The sequence below is a fragment of the Sceloporus occidentalis genome, unplaced genomic scaffold (assembly GCF_023333645.1).
Source record: "Sceloporus occidentalis isolate IW3139 unplaced genomic scaffold, rSceOcc1.0.p SCAF_74, whole genome shotgun sequence".
Classification (NCBI taxonomy): domain Eukaryota; kingdom Metazoa; phylum Chordata; class Lepidosauria; order Squamata; family Phrynosomatidae; genus Sceloporus; species Sceloporus occidentalis.
Window position 1 is genome coordinate 2,770,506 of NW_028317054.1, and position 23,821 is coordinate 2,794,326.

Sequence of the window (23,821 nt, forward strand, 5' to 3'; positions counted from 1 at the left end):
CGATGCCGGGATTGAGAGTATTTAGCTGTTTGATACGGTCAGGTAAGAAGTGACGGCAAGGCTGTAACAGGGTAATCGGCGCTGTACGTGTGCTGACGCTTGTTGGTGCTCAGTTCTGACTTTCTGTGTTAATATACAGCTTCTCGGAAGTAACGCTGAACGTAACTCACAGAGCCGAGTATACCCCGTGTCACCGATATAGTGCGTTCTCTGTCGCAGGAGTGGATGGCAGGATTACTAATCGCTTGCCGTCTGTCACTCTATGGATACATCTAGAAGTATCTGCTCCCTCGGGCTCTGGATGTTTGCCTTGGCCAGTGAGTCTGGCACTCTTATCATTCTCTAACTGATTAGTCCAATCAGCACACTGCTTTATTACCCAGCCGCTGTCTACCTGCTCTCCCTATTCAATAAAAAGAATGAAAGGTATTGCCGGTTCTGGACTTTTCTGTTTTCTGCATATTCAATGAGTCTAGAAACCTTTACGGTCATTGATTATACAGGTATAAAAGTACCTGTCGTTTCGGTAGCGTCCGGCTTTCCGGTTATCTGCAGCTAGTACAAGCTTGTGAAGTGACGTGAAACCCATTGTACAGCTCTATGGAATATGATGGTGCTATATAAAACAAATAATAATACAGATGAGGGAAACCTCAGAACCAACACTAGTGGACTTATTTGAGAATTAGCATTAGGAAATACAAAAACCCGATTCCACCATACTGATTAGCGAGAGATCCCGTCTTACAAAAGACCCTTGGAGTGTCATTTCAGGGGTTGTGAGACTACAACTCCCAGCATGCATGGTAGAGAGTACTACATAGAGACTGGAATACCAGCCATTAATTATGTATGGCAGTGATCATATCCATGAAACTACATTGAAAATATGACACGTTTGTGGGATGCTGACTTATAATCAAATTTTATCCTACTTTTCTAAATTATTGATGTGGGTGACCTCTCCTCCATTGCTCTATTTGCTTCGAAGATTTTACTTTCTTCAATACTGAAACAATACTCAAATTTCAAATATATATATATTTAAACAGGAAGCCTCCTTTGTTTTGTTCAGATAGAGTCTCAAGTCTGCTTGTTACTCTCATGACGTTTATTATAGGTGCTCCAGGAACGGGAGAGGAATATAGCGCCAGTACGTGATTGTGCTATCCAACATCTGTGCGAGTGTGCGCGCGTGTCGGCATATGTAGCTTCCACCATTTCCCAGGGCTGCTTGTATTTGGGGGATGGACAGGCTGTGGGGCTTTACCAAGGCATTTTGTGTCACTGTTGCGTATTGATATATTGTTATTCATATAACCCAGGGGTGTAACTAGAAACTGCACGGCCCGGTGCAAAAATTGCCCCTTCCCGACTTTACGAAGCAAAGTGTCCCACAGTGCCAGATTTGCCACGAGTTTGTCAGCTCCCAGACAGCCCCAAATAACCTGTCTTTGTCCCCAGCTAGCCTGAGCCATATTTGTCCCCAAGCAGCTTGGTTTTGCCATCTAAGCCGCTTGCCTGTGTCTCTCTCCCTCTGTGCAGACTGATCCAGTATGCAGGAAATGGATGTGATGTCACTTCCTGCATACTGGATCAGAGAGTGTGAGAGAATCTTATTGGATGCTCGCTACACTCTGTTACCTCCAGTAAGTGGCTTTTAAAGGGTTGGTCTCAGGACCCCCTAGAGTGCCGGGCTGGTCACAGTTGCGACCCCTGCGACCATGATTGTTACACCCCTATAGAGAGAATGTTAGCCTGTAACCATGGCAGCATTTAAAACAAGAGTGATGTTTTATTTACACAACTTACCTTATAGACCCATGTTCTGCTATTTATATGCCCATTATTGTGGCTTTTAGGACTGTAGAACACGGTGATACCCTCATACCCAGCAAATTTTGAGTTACTGTCCCTGACTAAAGGGGACACTTGTGAGATATGTGTGTCACCATCTTCACCCAACTATTTTAATGTTCTGTGACCGGGAACAGGCAGCTGTAATTATGAGGGCGGTCAGAGTCCAGAGCAGCTGGAATTCCAGGAATTGCGCATGGTTCTCGCCCATCTGGTTGTTTATCTGTAGCTATAGCTTTCCGAATCTTTGCCGCTGGCTGTTTTAAAACATATTTTTTTTTTGGTATTTGTGACTGCAGCCAGTTCCATGGTCAGTCGCGTCTAATTTAAATAAAAAAAAAAACCCCGGTAAAAGTTTAGTTTAATTCTCTGCAATTAATCATATGATTATCTGTTGCTCGCAGTCAGGACACAGCTATAGAAGCCACCGTGCTGGAGATGTGGACCAATAATGTTTTAAGGAATACAACTAAATGGACACATTTGACCTCTTTTCTATAGACGTGTCAACCTTAAACACAAGTGTTTGTTAAAATAATTATTGGGTTGTGCCTATAATGCTTTGCTACCCTCTTTTAATATAGCCTTGTGTTCTTCATACGTAGAACAGGACGCTTTTGTCTCCATGAGCTATTCGTATGGATCCTCTCTCCTGTAGGTCCAACACGGAAAGCAAAGATTATGGGATATCCTAAATGCAACCCTTCCATTTTCCAGTAGATTTAAAAAGGAGACAACCATTGCCTGATATCATTAAACCCCCAGCATTGTCCTTGAATGACCACCAACATTCTGCAAACCTAAAACTCTGAGGCTGTGTGTGATCTTCTAGCATTGCTTTATGCAACTGAGAATGTTGTAAGAAAAGTATGACCATGTTGAAACACCCTCTTTAATATCATGTACATGTCCATCAACGCCATGTGGTCTGTCTCAGAGGGAAGTACAGAGGGGGGACAGCCTCCCTGCAGAAGTGGTAAAGGCTAATACAATAAGGGAGATTAAAAATGCGTGGGATAGGTATATGTCTTATGTCTATCCTGAATCTAAGATGAGACCAATGACTGATTAAGATCTTTAAAGCCATCAAATTCTTTTTTTGCTCTTGTTTTGTTATCCCAGGCTGTACAATAGTTCTATTCTTCTCCATCTACCTTCCAGCAAGATATTTGGTAAAAAGAGAATAAATTATTTGTCCACAAGCATTTAAAATAAAAGCACTGGACCAACCTGTGGATTTATTAATTATTTTTTGTGTGTGGGGGGTATAAAAGGCTTCTAACTGTTGAGTATTGTCTCCTTAACCACTTTGCATATGCAGTTTGGACCTACCGTATATTTATGTGCAATATTTTGCATTGTTTCAACACATCTCGCATAATAATATGTTTAAATAATAACCATAATGGAAAGCGATAAAATCCTAGATTTATTTTCTTGTATTTGAGTGCACTTTTCAGGCACCCATCGAAATAACGTGTAATATATTTGTAATTGTTGATGGATGTTTATATTTCTTATATCTTTTTTTTCATCTATTTTGTAGCATAAACCATTATTAGCCCAAAGGGAATATGTTAAGCATTGCGTTGGAACATGACTACCAAACCCATATTGATTGTATCACAGTAATTGGTGACTTTGATTAAAACTTCAAACAATTCGTACAGCGCTGTCTCAACAATGAGTTGCATACGATGGAAATTGCTCTAGTTTCATAAATAATTTTAATTAAGATAATTGGTAATAGAAGCTGTTTTAATTTGCTAAAAGTAAAAGTTATCTCCATGTTTGTTGTAAATTTAGAGTTGATAAAACCTTCCCCCTTGTAAATGTTGATTATCAACAAATGTCAGATTTTGGCTTGGAGTAAATCATAGTCCTTTTTGGAATCTGTTTTTAAATTTTTTTTTATTTTTTGTTTAGTTCTGTGGCTACCAAAGGGTTTAATAGTAATGAGCATAACATTATCTCCCAGTTGTTAGGTTGATGGAGAGGGCATCATTTGGTTACCCAGTAGATGGATTTCCGTAGGGTCTGTGTCTGTCATCATAAGTCTAGTTCCGTCGATGATATTCTTCCTAAAGGGATTTATAGTGCTCGGTCAATCAGCAGCACAATCACTGTTACATGCCTGTTCCCATTTTGTTAGAGCTGCAGAGCTATAAATCTGGGGTCCTTTGTTTTGTTGAAGGGGTTAGAATTCCCAGATCACTTGGGTCATGACATTTCTTAAAGGACCCAATGTACTGGAGAGCCTGACCTCTCACGGGAGGTTTTTATTCTTTACCTAACATATAAATAGATAATACATTTTGACCAGACATCAGGGTTAAGCACCCCACCTACAACACAGGTGCCCCCCCTTAAGGGTTAAAAGGCATTGCAGCCCCACTGATTTAACTCCATAGTAAGCAATGCAGCCATGTAAGGGTTAGATTGGGGTACTTAGTGGTGGGCTAAGCAATATATGGCCATATAGTGTGATGAAATCCCCAATATTTGTTTTTACGTATTTAAAAAAACAAACTTAATAAACACCAGACACACAAGACCCTGCTTTGCTCCGTTGCATATATATATATGTTTGGGGACTGATTGTTGGATCTGAAGTTAAATATATATATATATATATTTATATATATAATACGGTTGGGTTTGTAGTCCCCGTCTCTTGAAATATTTCATTTTGGATCTTTACTATTTTTATAAGGAGAGCGGTAACAGTATGGCCGTAGCAGCGCAGTCTTGTGTTCGGTTAAGGAGTGAATAGGGAAATCTAAGAGCCCTCGCTCGATATACATAGAATGGTCCCCGTGGGCTGCCTCCGGTCTGGATTATAACGTTTTCAAGTTTGAAATGATATGTGTGAGAAGATATTAAAAGTGTACAGGTAGCAGACTACATGTATACTTCATCAGGTTTACAGTTATTACAATCTGCAGAAAGAAGTGGCCTGGTTACCGTGGTATTTTAATATCATTTTTTCGTTTTGAGTTACACCTTACTGGCAGCCTCCCTGGCCACTACTGTTACCTGATGGCGCCTATGTTTCATCAAGCTTAGACAAGCAGACTACCTGGATCGTGGCCCAGCTGAACTGTTGATGCTGATAAACATGATCTCCCCTGTTAAGGAATTCTAGACCTTCTCTTGCAGGATTCCCAAGGGATTTCAAAGAAAGCTGTGTTCAGCCTCTGAGTCCTACTTCATGACAGTCCCCTCGACTGTGTTTCCACGTCTCCCGATGCCCCTACGGCAAAAACACCACCTAATCAGCAAAACCTCTTTGATTTAGCTGTAATTAGAATCAGATATTTTTTTAAGATAACATCCCTTAAACAGTATGGTAGCAGGGAATGTTACCCGTGCTTATTGCTGCTGCGTATGACAAAGACCAGCTGCAGTTATTCTAGAAAGCAAGAATACAAAAGGTGAGCATTCTGCAGTAAAAACTTGCTACTTCACATTTGGACTTTCGCTTTCAGATGTTTATTGGATTCACATAGAAACAGAAGGTCTTTATCTAGTAGTTGTACATGTTTCAACGCCAGAGAAGTATGCAAGAAATTGTTGGTACCCTAAGAGTTAAAACAGTCAAGCCCAATACAACTATGTACAAGACACCAGGAGATACTCAGCAGTATTACGGATGCAATGCTTGCTAACATGCTATTCTGTGTATAAAACAGTTTGCTGCCCCTATAGTACATGTTTGAAAGCACCCATTTTTACTACACCCTAACTACATTTATAAAGTAGCTTCTTAAACATGAATCAATAAAGTTTCCGAAAAACTGCTTAATCCTTTTATTAACCGTCTCTGTGTGTGTATATATATATTGTTTTATCTTGCTGTCATTTCCCTGAAATTATTTAATGAACAATCCTTGCAATGCAAATAGTAAGATAAAAAAGTATTATGTTATACATTTATATATATATATATATATATATATATATATATATACACACACACAGTATATTAATCATCGAAGGTTCTCTTTTTGTTTTATATCATTTTTGTCATAGATTTCTCTCCAGCCTTGAACACAGCCCAGAGTGTCATAACAATGAAAGTACACCCTTCTCAGAATTCTATGGTTTTACATATCAGGACATAACAGTCATCTGTTCCATAACAGGTCTAAAAATTAGGTAAATACAACCTCAGATAAAAATCTGCATATGACATATTACACAGTGTTAAACAATAAAGCCAAAATGGAGAAGCCATGTGTGAAAATGTTATGATTCAATAGCTTGTAGAACCACATTTATCAACAACAACTTGAAGTAATTGTTCTCTGTATGAGTTTATCAATCTCTCACATCATTGTGGAGGAATTTTGACCCACTCTTCTTTACACTGTTGCTTCAGTTCATTGAGGTTTGCAGGCATTGGTTTATGCACGGCTCTCTTAAGGTCCTGCCACAGCATTTCAATTGGATTGAAATTGGTCTGGACTTTGACTGGGCCGTTTTCAGCAATGCTGTTGTAGATTTGTTGGTGTGCTTGGGATCATTGTCCTGTTGTACAACACAGTTTCTGCCAATCTTAGCTGTCGGACACATTTGACTCTAGAATACTTTGGTATACAGAGTAGTTTATGTTCGACTCAATGAATGCAAGATTCCCAGGTCCTACGACTGCAAAACAAGGCCAAATCATCACCCCTCCGCCACCGTGGTTGACTGCTGGTATATGAGGTGTTTGTGCTAATATACTGTGTTTGGTTTTCGCCAAACGCGGCGCTGTGCATTATGGCCAAACATCTCCACCTAATTTTTAGACCTGCTAAGGAACGGGATGGTTCTCATTATGTCCTGATATGTAAAACCATAGAATTCAGAGAGGGTGTACTCTCTTTTTTTTCACAACTGTAGAATTTAGGAAACCCCTATTAGTGCACATTTACATGGGCCCCTTCTGTATTTTTCTGTATTTTATGATTACTAAATCCAGCAATCTGAGGAATGGTTAAAGGGAGAGTTTAGGTTTCCACCTACTAACAAATCCAGACCCTGTCTGGCCATCTGGCACACTGGGCAAATGCAGCCGTGCATATCGAGCCGTTGGACGCACCTGGATCATCAGGCAGCCGCTGGACTTAAAGTATGTGCAAAAATATTAATGGAAAGGTTACATTCAGCAATTATTTGCATTAAACTGCATATCATGGCTCGAATGTACTTTATATTAGGTTAGAAATTGTTATTGTTGAAACCTTGTTGGTTTGATATAGTTGCACCCACCGAAAAATAGAATGAATAAATATAATTATTTTAAAAATCTACAACTAAAAAAAATAACATCTTTGCTTATTTATTCCTTGTATTTTTTTAAATAAAGCCTATTTATTTACCGTTCCAAATCCAGTGCAGATTCAGAAAGTGGAAGGGGCGTTAAACTGATCACACAAAATGTCAATGGAATCTGAGGAGCTCTGTTATTAAACAAAATAGTGGAAAATAATTAAAGTAGTATATAAACTTATTACGTATTACTTAAAAAGATACACAACCAGCAGCCATATGTTATGACAAAGTTAAGCTATTGAGTGATAATGTGCATTCATTTTCTATGCTTCTCGTAAGTCATTTCTAATCTAAATGTAATTGATAATATGGTTTTGTATTTTTGTCATGACTATTAGATTTCATGACGTGGACTAAGTATTATCGATAATAAAAATTACTATAATTAGTATCTGTGTTTTTCCAGCACAAATCTCTTGTCACTTCCTTCCTTGAGACACAAATAGAGCTGGGATTATGATGTCATGATCTGTCCTGGGGCAACACCAACCATTGATACATTGGCTCCCAAGGAATTCTTTACTGTTTCACGTTTAAGGATTATTGAAAATAACTGTAACTTCGTCATCTGAAGACGCTTATTTCTCAGGTTTAACGGCTGCATAGACCCAACTGTTGAGCTAGACTCCAGTATCAAATCAGATTAATTAAACCCCAATGTGCGATATAAAAAAGTGGAATCGTTCCCATGATCTCTTCTCTATATTAATATATATATATATATATAATGTATTTAACAAAAACAAAAATTACAGGTACGGAATATTCATAGTACTAACATGAACCTAAGTTATTTGAATTGCTTTCAATAATTGCTCCAGCTTTAATTTACACTAAAATTGCTTGTTATAGAATATTTTACCTGCTAGAAATTGTCTTGCATTTTCACTATTGTACTACTGATTTTTTGTAAAATTTTTATTCTCTCCCGCATGACCAAATAATAGTAAAATGCTTTTGACAGATTTTAATAATAGCCAAATTCACCGTTAATGAGAGCCCTAAAGATCACCGCCGTTTAAGCAGAGAAATCAGTGAACTACAAATCAATGTTTTACACTTTTACACTTTTAAATTATAAGTAACCGAGGAGGACATCAGCGATAATCATAGTATAATTTATTAAGATATGCAAATGTAATTGTCAACCAGTAAGAAATATAAATTTGAACACAGTGTTTGTAAAACAGACGCTAATGAACTGCGAGGTTCAGACATGTAATATGAAAATTCAACCTCCTGTTTATTAAGCATATAAATGTTTTCCCTGAAAGTAATTAACTGCTTACAAGTTAATAAGGAGTTATCGCATTTCTTAATTCCAGCTTGAAGAAAATAAATTAATACCCCTGAGTTTGCCTCGCAGACAAATGGCTCAGAGTTCATTGAATTGTGCCGCTGAGAGGTAATAGTGTAACATCACTGTCCAAATGATTGAGAATGGAGTCTTTACTTAAAGTGGATACTTTTTTCGGCCAAAATAGACTAATCTGTGTCATTGGCTTTTGGGACCTCAGAGGTCTCATCTATTAATGGAAGATGAACATACCTTATGTCCCGTGCCCAACCTTTGATCTCCCCAACCAGCCTACTAATGCCATGGAGGCTGTGCTGGCTCAGCAGAGACTCCATAGATTGCATTAAAAGGCGCTGTGTGCATTAACAACACAGGGCGCAGTCATATGATGGCGCTTTTTAATGCAATCAGGATGCCGGCTGCAGAGGGGGCAGCTGGGGACATTTCCCTTGGTTGGGCCTAGGGCAGCACCCAAGGGAAATATACCACTGAATAAATGTCCTCAGAGGGAGGCCTTTCTAGTCTCCCAGTGCACCCCCCTGTGGTACAGACTATAGCCCTCTGAACAGGCTATAAAGTATTAAAGGTATAAGCCAGCTGGCTGTATGTTTTAAATTACTGCTCCATCCATGGATGTATTGTATGTGTGTGTATTTGATTGACTATAAGACAAGGTTTGCTCTGAAAAATACCCCTCATCTTATATTCAAGGTCATATTATAATCCGACCTTAAATAGAGGTCCAACTATAAGACTAAGATCCAGATCCCCCGCAGCGCTGCAGGGGAGCTGGATCCTCCTCTGTGTCAGCTGGGAACGTCTGCACTTCCGCCAGGGCTTCTATGATGGAGTGCTGGTGTAACATGACCATCCGGTGCTCTGTCATAGAAGCCTTGGGGCAGATGTGCATAACTGGGGAGCAGGTTGGCAAATAAAAGGAAGTAAAAACAAAAAATGCATGTAAAAAATAGTTTACATGTGAATTAATATTTACCAGTAAAACTTTTTTCCTGTAGGATAGTCTTATATTCAGGCTTTTTCTTTTTTTCCTAAATTAATATTAAAATTTTGGGGGGTCCTTATAATCGAGCAAATATGGTACTATGCTAGAAGCTCATGCACAGGCTGTAGGTGACGCTCAACAAAAATGTTACAACTTCCTGTTTGGCCTGACATCATCACTGATGGGTCATGGGAAATGGTTTCAAATTTGCATTAAATGCCCCGGGTATATTTCGTTATTCTGCAGCAGCAGATGTAATGTGATACCTGAAAAATATAATAATAACAACATTTAAATACGAAGACACCTGATGGTTATAGCTCAGGTGTTGCAGTTCCTCTTTAAACATACAGAGTGTAGAGGATGACCTGCGTTGCGTGGTTACGCATGTGGCAGTTGTTTGGTGACAGCATAAACGAAGAGCAGAGGCCTTGATCTGAATGAATTACTTAAAAAAACTAGCTTTTTTGTTGTTATTTTTCACGTGAAGCTGTCAGATTCCTCTATTGTGCATTTTGTGCATGTCGCTTCATAAGACTTTAGATATGAATCTGAGTCACTTGTAATTGCTTGTTTAGTTATTTATTATTCCAGTAATTCAATGTTTAGTTTAAGCCCTCCGCGTTTTACACTCCACTCGTTGGCTTATGTAGATTCCTCTGTGCGTGATTGGCAGTGATTGAGTAATTCTTTTGGAATGCTTATTTCTTTTTGTCATAAGTGATGTGTATTTCTGGTTCTGAATATGTAAACAAGCGCTTCCTTTATCACTGTGTGATAGCCATGCCTCGCACCCACTGAGAAGGGATAAGCATATGAAGTTTGTGTAGATGCCAACGTGTTTAAATAATTTCCATGGGCATTTGCCTGCTGGGCAGTCACATCTCAGCTTCTCACTAGGTGTCCGTACTATACTGTGCAGGATGAATATGGAGCTTCGCTTCTGTATCGCAATGGACAAGATACCCCCCCCAGCGCTACATGGTATATACAAATAACAGCATGAATCAGAGTGTTGGTATATTTTTTTGAAAACAGTCACCCAAAGAAGTAGGTTTTAAGTTTGTTTTGTCGATAACTGGCACCGTTGGTTGGTCCAGGATCAGAAGCCTTGCTTGAGATGATGAAATCATGTCATACCTCGTAACCTTTTTACTTGACCAAAATAAGGACACTTTTGTTTTTGTGGTGTGGTTTGAGGCATGGCTAGATAACAGGGCTTTACCAAGACTTCTAATATAACATTTTGGCTTGTTGCTGTATGAGTAAGTTATTTAGATGTATTTTTAAACACATTTTCTACTCTCTCAATAAACCTTATTGTGACTTTAGTATTACATTACAATAGTTTATATAGTGTGAGCAGATTCCGCAGTGCTTTTACAATCAGAGGCAATAGAATAATGTAAAGTCAAACAGTAACAAACTGGTACAAAAGGAGAAGAGGGCCATGTTCCTGCGAGCTTACAATCTAGTCGGTGGTTGAGAAGGAATTGAAACAGTAGGCGAGGACTGCTTGGAGCGGGATCAGTTGGTCGAGTCTGGATAAGCTGAAGACATTGTTGAACGTTCCGATGCTTAGGGACATCAGGGAAATACAGATTTGAACATCAACTAATGGCCTTCTAAAGAGCAGTAATTGAGAAGCATGCATCTGATAATCAGAATAATGATTGGACCTGGAGTGGAAAGTGGACTTTTACAGGAGAAGAGTGGGCAAGTCTAGAAAGGCTGTAGTTTGTAGGTACCCTGACATGAGGTAGACATGATTACTGAGGCTGCCAGAATGTCAGGAAGATTCATTTTGGGATTAAAATCTGGTTTAATGTAAATTTGAATTCTGTTAGGAGGTGGTGGAAAGCAAATATAGGCTTGTAAATTTGTAAATATATGGCTGTCTGGGTCGTGAAGTTATAAATCAGTGGTATAAGGAATGCTGTGAAATATGATGTTTTAGCATAACTATAGCATAACACAGCATGATGTGTTCCTACAATTAAAATTCCAGATGAACTTAGTGTGGGAAACATCTTTTCTTTTAAATTTGACCATGCAACACTGCGATGCATTTAACCAACCCAAGATAATTTGAGGATCCAAATGACAAATAAAATTGATGTCTCCAGCTATTTAGTATAAAGGTTTTGAGATATAGTGGTTTGATTCGATAACTTGTGGCAAGGGCCCACCAATGTTAGGTAAGTGCTTTATCGGGTATCTGCAATATCTCTTTCCCTAGATACTACAGACGATGTTAGAGAGTAAGATAAATTTGCTTGTGGTAACCAGTGAGTGGGAGATCTAAACATGGAGTGGTCAAAGTCTGATGAGAAAACCTAGAACATTGTTTTCTCGGCCCCTTAGAGTGGCGGACCCGGTCGCAGTTGCGCCGGGCTTAAGGGGCAGGTGCGTTAATGCGGCCGTAGAGGCCGCATAGGCCCAGTCAGTCCGGTCCTGCTGCGGGCCCGGCCGCAGTTGCTGCTTGCTCCGGCAACAAGGTAAGTAGGGTGAGGGCGGGGGGTGCAGTGAGAAGGGGCAGAGGGGGTTAGATAGTGAGAAATGGGGAGAGGGGATAGATAGTGAGAGGGGGTACATAGTGAAAAGGGGGAACATAGTGAGAAGGGGCAGATAAGATGGGGAGAGGGTAGTGTGAATGCGTATGAGAATGAATGAATAAATGTGTGGATGAATTGTGTGAATGCGTATGACAATTAATGAATTCATGTGTGGATGAATTGCTTGAATGATTTGTGAGACTGCATTAATGAATGTGTTAATGATTTGTGAGAATGAGTAAATGCAAAGATGGTACATGAAGGGTGGGCTTTAAGAATAAATAAAAATGGGCTGCTCGGGCTTAAATGCCCGGGCCTATTTTTTGTCCCAGTCCGGGCCTGGGTATAACCATTGAGTTAGTGCAACAGATTGTTTCATATTTTCATTATTTCTAAGAGGTGAAACTAAGTGTATTGCAAAACTTCCAAGCATAGAGGATGCTGGAGGGGCAGCTTTTAGTGTAAAGTGTCAGCCGGTGATTTGCTAACTGTGCGTGAACAGTATTTTGTTTAAAGTCATCGTACACATGCCATCAGCTTCATCTACTTAAAGATGAGCGATCAGGCCAGTTGTGACAAGTCAGTCGAGGTGGGGGTAAGCTAGACAATAGACTCGACTCATGGAGCAGCATGTAAGCGTAGCTGGACTTGTCTTCTACATAAAGACACTCTATGGACATGCACAAGGACATAAACGGGAGGAGACATTTGAGCCAGCTCAGCCCTGGTTGGCCATTCTGCAATCTCTTGGTGAGCCAGATGTGCTGTTTGCGCACACATAATTCCGACGTTTAGTTGTGCCACATTGTGATACATTCACATAAACCAAACATACTGAGCTTCTAGAAAGGGACACCAGGGAGTAAAGATGGTCAACGTGGATTTGGGATGGAATGTATGCAGACCCAAGGAATTGTCAGGTGATGGGCTGAATGTTGCTGACATGGAAGTAGTTTTTATATATGTTAAAGGTTCCGCTAATACTAACAGCTTATATTAAAATGCAAACTAAATTTCCAAAATAAAAATGAAGTAGCTCTCAAGGAACTGTGTTTTTTTTACTTCCACGCTGGGTTAGTATTATTTCTATTAGCTGTTTTTCATTTTACTTAATTTTTAAATAAATGGTTATTACAGAATACTAATATATTCCAGGTACAAAACACAGTTTAACCCTAAACAAATTTCACTAAAGCTGGTCACCAAAGGCCCTACATCTTTTCTTTCTAGATGGCAAGCTGATATTGTTTTCTGTTTCTTAATAGGTGACAATAATGACTTCTGACTTATCAGAAAGATCTGAGTTTCCAAAGTTTAAGCTACAATAATTTTAGATCAATTTGGACAAATTGCTCCCTTATTTTGTTCTTCAAAAAAAATGAGAGAGAGAGAGATGGGAAAATGTATGTACAAAAAACTTTCAGTTCTAGTGGACTTTGGCTTCTGGTTTTGATTTAGATGTTTTTAGAAAAATTCATATATTTTCCTCATAGTAAAGTGTAGTAAGCAAATAGGAATGTTTCTTTTGCCAGTTTTCAGAAGTTGACATTTTCCAGACATAGTGTAGAAGCAAAGGGGCTTTATTCCCTTGGTGAAAAACTGTGTGAGAAACTCTTAGCACAGCAGTAACCGGGGCACGGGTCTGAACTCACTTTGTGCTGTTGTGTTCGAGCATTCCATATTCCGCTTTTTATGTTTTGTAGGTTTTTAAACTGCTTATTATTACCTTAGAAAAAAAAACATTCAACGTTGTACTCAGATCTAAATGTACTTTCAGTAATTCCACCTTTCAGTAATTCCATGACTAAATTCAGGGCCATTCTTAGTGCCAGGAAACTCAACAGTTGCCTGGAGCACCTACACTTGGGGGGGATCAGGCTGTGAACCCCGAAAAAGTCTCTAATGTGTGGAAATAGGTTTGGAACACCCCAGGGGCACAATGCATTCTCAATAAAACTGACAGGTACATAAAAGAGGTCTATGCCTACATTTTTGTTTTTCGAAATGAAAAGGCATGGCTCATGTGCGCATGAGAAAGATGGGGTGCTATTTGGTCAGAGACGAGCCCTGGCTATATTAATTCCACAAAACTACCTATAGCCATACCTGGAAACATCCCAAACGCTCTGTCTTCTACTCCATATAGTGTGTGAGTTAATCAGGTGAGGCTAGCAACACATATGAGCACATCTAGAGTGGTTAGGAAGTGGGTGCAGATATCTTTCCTGTCCTGTTTTCAGAGATTAGCCCCAGTTTACTTTAATAGGAACAGGAATGCCCACAATGGACTCTCCACTGACTCTGTAGAAAACCCTACTGCCGGGGGATTACTTACAGTCCAAGTTCCAGGTTCAACCAAGTCACATAAGTGAACCTTCCAAGCAGTTAATTTGTTTTATATTTTTTATTCAGAGATTGGGCTAAAAGATCACAATTGATCACCAAGGTGCAGAGGTGGGACAGAACATTATGTAGAGCGTGTAACCAAACCTTTGTTATGGATAACCTTCTACCACAATTCTAAAAACAGCTTAGGTTACTTGGGTATTTCAATAGTGGTCAATATATAAATATTAATTCCAAGAAAGGGCAAAGAGTAAAAATGTAACTATTTTATATACACTGTCTCTAGAGAGTCTGTATCCATCTGCATAAATTACATCACTTATTCTTCTCAAGTATTTGTTTAGTTTAAATTCCTGGGTTTCTTAAGATGTGATTTTAACTGTAGTCTCTATTGGGGATTTCAGTAGAATATTCCCCTGTATTTATTCTTGTTTTTATCTTAACATAGTTGATTTATGCCAGAAATTTATTATCTTTTACATTTTGATATTTTTTTTCTTACAGACTGCTCTTTTGCTCTAAAAAGTGCATTAATCTTTGCAGACTGTTAGTCTGTATGTTTTGATTAAAGGGATATGGCATCCAAAATGCATTTGGATTTAATTATCCTTTTAAAAATGTGTTTGTCTTTAATATACCATTCTTCTTAGAAGCGCATGGGTCAGCTAGATGATATTTGTAATGACATTGCATGAAACAGCATAGAGCGGATGATCTCCTAGCACTGAGGGTACATTACATGGTTTCTCTCAAGGGCTGTACTAATCTGTATTGGCACTTAATACAGGTAGGCTTACATAAAATAATTGGACAGAATAAATAAGTAATAAGGTTTTCTTTTCTAAAAATTACAGCCACTTTTTTTAAAGTATTTCTATCATATTGAATAATTGAAGCAATCTCTGCTAAATGTTGGTGGAACTTCTAGAACAGAGTTTCTCAGTATTGGTCCTTGAGTAAACCCAAGTTTGAGTTTTCAGGATGTTCACAGGTAAACACGGTGGATTAACCAGTGTTTTTTTTTTTATAGACCTGTGGTTATTGTATAGCCACCTGTGCTCATTTGAGTTAAAACAGAAATCCTACATTTCTGTGGGTAATTAAGGACCAGAATTTAATGTCCTGTTCTAGAGAATCCATGTGACTGCTCCCAGGAACCACCTTTTCTAACTTAAATCTTCAAATTATTAGAACTCCTCATGACAAAAAGACCAGTAAAATAGGATATTAGTTGATCATTTTAAGAAATGCTTTTATTTGTAAGGAAACGTTGATGAAACTAATTCTGGAAATCAAAACTTTCTGCAAAACCATTGCTAAGTCAAGGTATGAATTGCACATTATTGTTGTAAGTATTGGGATGATTAGGACAGATGGAAATTGGTGTTTCACTGCTCAGTATGACCAGACCTCTGCGCTCAGTTATTTATCAGATATCTAAATGATACCATGTTATCTCCATTAATAATCACCATATCCAACACAGTATCATAACTAAGATTCCGCACTCTATCTACATCATTGTGGATTTACACCCTTGGTAAATATATATGAGCAAACAATATGAGCAAATTTGTCTTTATAGTTTAACCTTTCGATCTTTTCTTAAAAAATACCCCAAAATACTGTATTTGCTTGAATATAAGACAAGATTTTTTTCAGAGCAAATGCCTGACTGCCTCTGCCAGAAAGCATACAATGTGTTGTGGTTGGATCTTCCAGCGAGGCAATGATCCAAAACATACATCAAAATCAACACAAAAATGGTTTACCGACCATAAAATCAAGTTCCTGCCAGTTCATCCCAGTCCAGTGACTTGAACCCCATAGAAAACCTGTAGGGTGAACTGAAGAGGAAAGTCCACCAGCATCAACCTTGACATTTTGAAGGATCTGGAGAGACTCTTTATGGAGGAATGGTCTCAGATCCCTTGCCATGTATTCTTCAACCTCATCTGACATTATAGGAGAAGGCTCATGGCTGTTATCTTGGCAAAGGGAGGTACAGAAGATCAAAAGGTTAAAAAAAAAGGTTTAAAGAAATAATGCTACAATGCTGTATGCATTATTTATCAAAATTAAAATATAATTTTAAATGAAAAAAGATGGATTTTATAACTTCATTTTGGATAGTAAATTTTCAGTCTAAGTACTTAATGGGCAGCTGAGTGGCCCAAACAAGGGACCATGTTCCCTAGCTGTTCTATTTGTTTCCATTTTCTATATGCTCTCCTGAACCACCACTGAGAAAAAAATTAAACCGTTGAAAATGGTTCTCTAAAAACCTCTAGTAGCCGTGCCTAACACAGAAAGACAACAGGATTTTGCCTAATGGCACAGTAGCAACAGTTCTACTCTCCATGGTATGTTCACTAAGTCAACAGCTAGTTTTTTTTTTCACTTCATGGAAGGAAATAAGTGCTTCATCAAGTTGAGGATAGAAAATAAGTTCAAAACATATTGGCCACATAAGGTTTGCCAACTACTGTTTTCTGAGTAGCTTGATGAACCTGTGAATAAGAAAAATAATAAAGAAAAAAGCAACAACAATGAGCTGTATCATTGTGTTACATAACCTCTCTGGTTCATTCCTTTTTTTTTTTTTTTTTTTTTTTTTTTTTTTTATAAACTGTGATCATAAAAATCAATTTTCAGATCAGCTTCCGTAGTTTTATTGGGCTGGTCTTCTGTTAGATAAACACAAGCATTAATAGTGAACTGTAGGCTTGCTGGGTCAACTAAGTACATTCTGAGTTCTCTGTGGTTGTTTACAATACAATGTACATTACAATACGGTTCTCAGGTATACACATGACATCAGTTGTTACTCCAGAGATGGAAAAGGACTTGTACTGCAAATAAGGTGGGTTTCCAGAAGGAAGCTGCTTTAGGTTCATTTTAGTATCTCTGATCCTTCTTCTGGGGACCTTTTATAAGTTAAAGTAGTTTTTTACATCATTTTTTTGTTTGTGTATTTAATAGACCCTCCAAAAATGAACATGTATCTCTACTTACTGGGAGGGTGTAATGTAGAATCTCTCCAAGTATTAGCAAAATGTACCACATGAAAATTTTAAGAGGCCACGCAGCTATCATATGCATTAACGTACATATGATAGCTTGAGTGTCCTGTTAAGAGGATGGGGGAGTTGGCAGAACCTTGACATGACTAAAATGTCACTCTTTCCTCCTGGAGAGGACCCCGACCCAAAGGCCCAGTCATTAGCTGTGATTTCTGGGCCTTTAAGTCTTTCCTTAAATGAATGAGTTGGTGGCTAAATTCAATAAAGCATTCCACCTGTCTTTATTTTACCTAGCAAAACAACCACTAAATAAATAAATATGTTTTGCATGTCCAATGTGTTGCAGTCAAGTGTTCCTTGCCTACCCTTAAGTGTAACACACAGTGTGGTTATCTATATATACTGTATATAAATGTGTGTGTATATATATTTATACATACTTTTTATATAATTAAGTTAAAAAAGCTCAACTATAAAAAAAAAAAATCGTTTTGGATATCAATGCTGATTTTCATCAAAATCTTAATAGCTAGAAAAGCCTAAAAACTAATAAATCCTTTTCCTGAGAATGTTGACAATATTTTTTATAAGGTTTTGCAAATCAAAACAAAGAAGAATGATCTGTTAAGAGGCTATTGTATGTTGACAAATGTATCTTTTTTTATGCCTGCTACTACCCGTCTTCCCCTATGTGAATACCTGTTTGGGTAAGCAAGGTATCTTGGGTCAGATATACATAGTGGTCTAGTGGAGGAACTTAGACATGCCTCCTTTCTACTCCAATGTAAAGATCCATGGCATTGGGTTATGATTGCCCAAATAGTGTGAGGTTTCTTTACACATTTGGACCAGCAGCAGAACATATAGGGAAGCCGGTGTAAGTGGAGGCATGAATGTTGATGCTTCTCAGGTTCGCCACCAAGTCAAGGGGTTGCAGGGAGACAGAGTGGATGGGCAGCCATTGTCTTGGATCCAGTCACAACTGTCACAAACACAACACTAGTGATAGATGATTTTGGAGGCAAAAATGTTAGTGAGATTGCATTTGAAGCTTAAGGACAGGGATCAGTAGACTTCTCCCAAGACAAAACTTAAGGTGGATTTTTTTTTTTTTACTTGATGAGAAATAGTGACTGGGAAGATCTTCTCCCAACATCTACAGCAGGGCTGTATAACTCCAGTTCTCGGAGACTGCAAACAAGCCATAATGTTTGTGTATCCCATCTTGAGTGCGGGTATCTCAATTAAACTACTTGTTTTCTGGTATGACTAAACAGTATTTTTGGCGTGCTTTGCAGCCCTCCAGGACAAGAGTTGGACAGCCTTGGTCTACGGGCAATATTTAATGATTGTTCAATGTGTGGTGTATGTAGTGTTTAGTAGGCGAGTGATAAGGTGCATGAATTGGAGGTGAGAGTTATTAAAGTCCTTCGGAATATTGGTATAGGCTGAAGATTCAGATCTTGTGTCCTGCAACACCATGCAATCAAACATGCGTTTGCACGAAAACTCTGAGGCAAATAACTGAGTGTTCTTCAATATTATATCAAACCAAGTTATGTTTCTGTCATTTCTTTTCACACAAATTAATCTAATTTTCTCTAATCTCCCAAACGTGTTAAGAGCCCTCTAGTTGAAGTCTTGTGGTAGACTGACATCCTGATCGCTGCCCTGAGCATTCCAAAGCATGCTTTCCACACTCAGAATGGTAGATCTGCACATTGTAAATTGTGTGGAAACTATTTGAGGGCGCATGGTTAATGACAGGACCACCAGGAAAGCCCACATGCTTGCCCAAATAAACCCACCCACTAGTAGTTGTTATTTCTTAAATGGAAACTAAAACAGGTCGGATAGCTGTGAAGTGTCCATGTTACTCGAGACATACAATCGAGGTACTAATAGATTTATTAAACAAGTAAACAAGCTTTATACTTCACACTTCAATACATATTTTCTTAATACTGATTTCTGAAGAATGTTTTTTTTTAACACGTCACTGTAAAAAGAAATAGTTTATCACAAATGGTCTTTGAGCTGGAAGTAACTCGCATCATGCTTCTTCCCATTCTTCAGTATTCTTTCATTTTTAGTATCTATGAAGTTAATTTGGAGATTTGGAGACAATACATACTTTAGATATATTTAATGGTCACAAAATAGAAATCTTCTAGGTGGCATCTTTATAGATTATCTGTTTTTGTAGTATATAAACTGTATATCTGTACATAGACTGTAAAACACCGACGCTAATTATTATGTTTATTTTGACCCAAAAGAAACTTCTAAAAGTAAGAAGGTCTAAAAAGGAATGGAAATCTTCTCTCGATCAGTGGCTTACACTGAAAAAACAAGAGAGGTAAAAATAAATGTGATTTTCGATATGTTCAGCATTGAGTAACGAGGAACCTTTCCCTACTTACTAGTAAGGTGGCCAGTATTTAAAAAGATTACCTGGGACTGACAAGGCGACCCTGAGGCTGCCTTGGCACTTTATGTCCAGCAGTGGTCTGATGACGTAGGTGCAGCCGATAGCTGGTTATGCAAGGCCGCATGCTATGTTTTTATGCTCCAGTTATATATATATGTATATACACATTATATGTTTTATACTCCAATCTGTTGAGTATGGGGCAGTGAGGGCCAGCAGCCTACCGAGCGCAGCCGATGGTCAGTCTTGGCCCAAATAATTTCCAGTCTTTCCAAATAATTTCAGTTAGGTAAAATGTGTGTATCATGACTGTGACAGGGTTTACCCCTTGCTGTTACTGTATCCTTACCTAATATGACAATCTAATCCTCATTCCCTGCTGTGTACAGACATGCCCTGGTATCACCATTCACATGCATCCATAACAAAGAGCGCCACCACAAAATACAAAGGCAGTCAAGTGCACTGCGCCCTGCAACTTCCACAAATATAATTTTCATCCGTGATAGCTTTTGAACGAATCTCCTGCTGGCAAATGACATACCTTCATTTTATTTGGCAGGAAAAAGCTGTGAAGCACATATTTTGTCAAACTGATAATTTCAATTCTAAAATTGCATTTGTTTTAGTGCATAGTTCCTGTTTGTTGCAAAATAGTACTCCTCGTTCTTAATAGATTTGGGCAAACATTACTTATCTTTAATGGAAAGGCTGAAATTATTCCGGTGTTGTATTTGATGCTGGATAAACCTGAGTCCTGTTAACTTGCGTTATCATCAGTTGCGTGTGTTCAGGTAGCTGCAAGTTGCTTAGTGCAACCTTTGTTAAATGTCGCAGCTTTGTGTGTATGCAGATTGTGTGTCCCCCCCCCTCCATGGGATGAAAATCACTGATGTTATTTACAAGTGCCTTTTTTCCCTTCTCTTTGAAGACCCATAAGTAAGCTTCAAAATTGAGTGTGTCCTTTCAGTGTCTGCATAATTATATGCTTTTCCGTGGATTTTATTTGGCTGTCTGAGCAATTAACCCCTGGTAGTAACGCTGGAGATAGTGTGTCCAGCACTGGAGCAAAGGCTTTGTAGATATAAATGCACCGTTGTTCTCAGTAAGTTTGTAGTTTAGAACTCGTGACACTATCGTTCAGCTGATCTTGAAAGCCCTTGCATGTTAGATGATGATTACAATTGCTTAAAGACATCTCCTATCCTAAATGTGCAGATGAAACAGGTACGGGTCACCTACAAAAAGAAAATTCTTTCATGTAATCAGCGTCTGTCAGTAGAATGAATTTGCTTTTGTTTCTTTTTGAAGGGCACTCGTCTGTCCATTTTGTTCAATCATTTGCTGCTCCAGCCCAAGGCATATCGCTGGATTCTATCATTTCAACCAATAAACAGGTTTTTGTCCTTAAGATGGGAGCTTTTCTGTACAAATCTGTTCTTAAGACATCTTACTCCTTGCCCACCATCATCTGCGTTACGCAATCCCAATACAACAGTAGAATGGTTATTTTTAATCAGCCACACTTTGCTTGACTTTTTATTAATTTGCATATTGTTTTCCTCTTTAGAAAGCATACATACATTGGTGTATAAAAATTCCCGTAGAAAGGCTCCCTACTGTGGATCAAGTGCTAGTTATCTGTTCCTAGAAAAGCAGATCAATAAGTATTGGAGCAGTTAGACAGGGTTGGTTTATATACCAGAGCAGGTGGGCGCCACAGTCGTGGCAATTACCAAAACTTACTAGTGTTCGGCACCAGATAGCCTGCTGAGAGCCACAGTGCAACTCACAGCCAGCAACGAATTTGTGCAAACAGCTCCCCATGCAGGTGCTCCTAATGTGTTCTCCATATTATAATGGCTGTTCGTAGACAAAGAAACACCAGGCTGTGTATTCACTTCGGCAAATATAACGTAACTACCCAACAGCTGGCATCACTAATTATGGAGAAGATTCATATTGCTTTAATGCACCATAAAAATCTACAAAATCACTAAATTCGGTCTGATATTTGAAAGGATTGGAGAATGTTTAATGTAAAATATGATTACATTGTTTCCCGTGATTGATAAGTTAAACCAATGTCCTCGATACTCGATCCTCGCATAATAGTCACAGTTTCTATATTAATATAAACTTTGGAGCAGAGGGGTGAGTTTCTTTATTTTATGTCAGGCTACCAGTCTATTTTTTACCAAACCTGTCATTATTTTAATCAATGGCTATTCAGCTGGGTAAAAGAGAAGACCAGCTGTCCGAACAGAGATGTTGCCCAGTGAGCATGATGGCCGGTCCAGGCCTGGTTATGATATCACTCAAGAGGAAATGTTGTTAAACCAGATCTGTCACGTTCCTATATCCTACATTCTATATTAGAACCCCCTTATGTCTATTCCATGGGATCAAGCATCATCATCATAACCTCAAATTCTGCAGGACTATTCCTCCCTGTTATGTTACTCTTCCTCTTCCCTATTTAATAAAATCATACCCTACTTTGGTGGCTCCCATGTTGAGCAAAGATAAATGAGAAGACTTTAGAACAACAACAAAAAAAATGTCATCATCTCCAAACCAGTTACAATGGCAAAAAATATATATACATACCTTTACTAAATTTGTTGCTTAACGGCTCTAGAAATGACAAAAGTTTTAATTTTGTAAAGGGGCTTTTTATCACATGTATACCTTGTTGTTCCCGTTAAATTTGATCTTGTAATATCGCCTGCATAAGATTGAGACAGTCATATTTTGTTCTGTCATATTCCAACGGATTAGTCAATAAGAGAAGTCTTGCTAATTAAAAATCTGGAGATGATGCTGTCTGCTAAGGGATATGGCTGAATAGCTGGCCTTGGAGAAATGGGTATGAGTTGGATACAGAGAAGATGAAGGGCTTTCATTAAAAAAAAGGGACGCATAGAACCGGATACATAAAATACATTTTATTAACAGTACAAATGCCAGACATGATGAAAAAACACTCTTGTGTATGATGCCATGGAGCCTTCTCTGAGGAAGAATAGGCTTATTCATGGTAATCGCTCCCATTCACCACTCCTATGACTAAAATATGTATCGCACCAAAGGATTGTACGAGGTTTCCGCTGAATCGCCTCGCGTACAACCTGTGTAGTGACAGCTGTTTTATAGAAAAACATGTAAAATCATTTCTTGCCATCCACAAAAGGCAATTTATTCATATTTTTTTTGCCAAAACACAAATGTAGTTCTAAAATCCAATGCTTCAGATGCAGATCACCAAACAGAACGAAGATCATTGCAAGTGATGGCGTCCTGATTGTAAAATTCTGGACGTTGATCTTACATCAGTCGCTGCCTAATGCAAATGTACTGTAATCGCTAGATGACCTCATAGTTCTTTGTTTTTGTCCCGTAAATAACAAATCTTATACAAATCCGAGCTTTACGAGGAGGCTTTGCAGAGCAAAAGAATGTACATAAAGTATCCGCTCAAGTGATTTGCTTTGATTGGCCCAATAAATAGATTTGTGCAGGGGGAAAAAAATTAGACGCGAGACATCCTTTACTCAATGAAAAATGAAATGTGTGTTCGCATAATACACTGGAAGATTTTTCAAGAACACTTCACTCTTATGAAAAGATTACCATAATGCTGCCTACTATGGTTTATCTGCATAGATTTTTTCCATCTTAAGTACTGAAAGCACAGATTGAAATTGCCAGGGGACGAATTTAATGGGTTCACCTGAGCACAATGGTATATATATATATATATATATATATATATATATATATATTTCTTTTTTTGATTTTTTTTTGTTATATACTGTACCTTAGCAAAACATAGTGCCCAATTTCTGTGTTTATACCCCAGTATGTGTTTATAATTAATCTATGGGTAATGTATATGTAAAAAATATGTTTATTGGAATTCTATTAAATAATGAAATTGTTTTGTTTAGCGAGCTAAAAAAATATTACGTAACAGAACAGTATTACAAA

The 23,821-nt window shown here is 38.3% G+C and overlaps 1 protein-coding gene across 1 annotated transcript in view; it reads left to right on the forward strand.

The window, feature by feature from the left end:
- The first annotated feature begins 2 nt into the window (after positions 1-2).
- LOC149285956 (methionine aminopeptidase 1D, mitochondrial-like) overlaps positions 3-23,821 on the forward strand; it is a 57,298-nt gene continuing 33,479 nt past the window's right edge. Inside the window, exon 1 of the mRNA XM_089494669.1 lies at positions 3-42. Coding sequence (XP_089350795.1) covers positions 3-42 — 40 coding nt within the window. The remainder of the gene's footprint in view (positions 43-23,821) is intronic.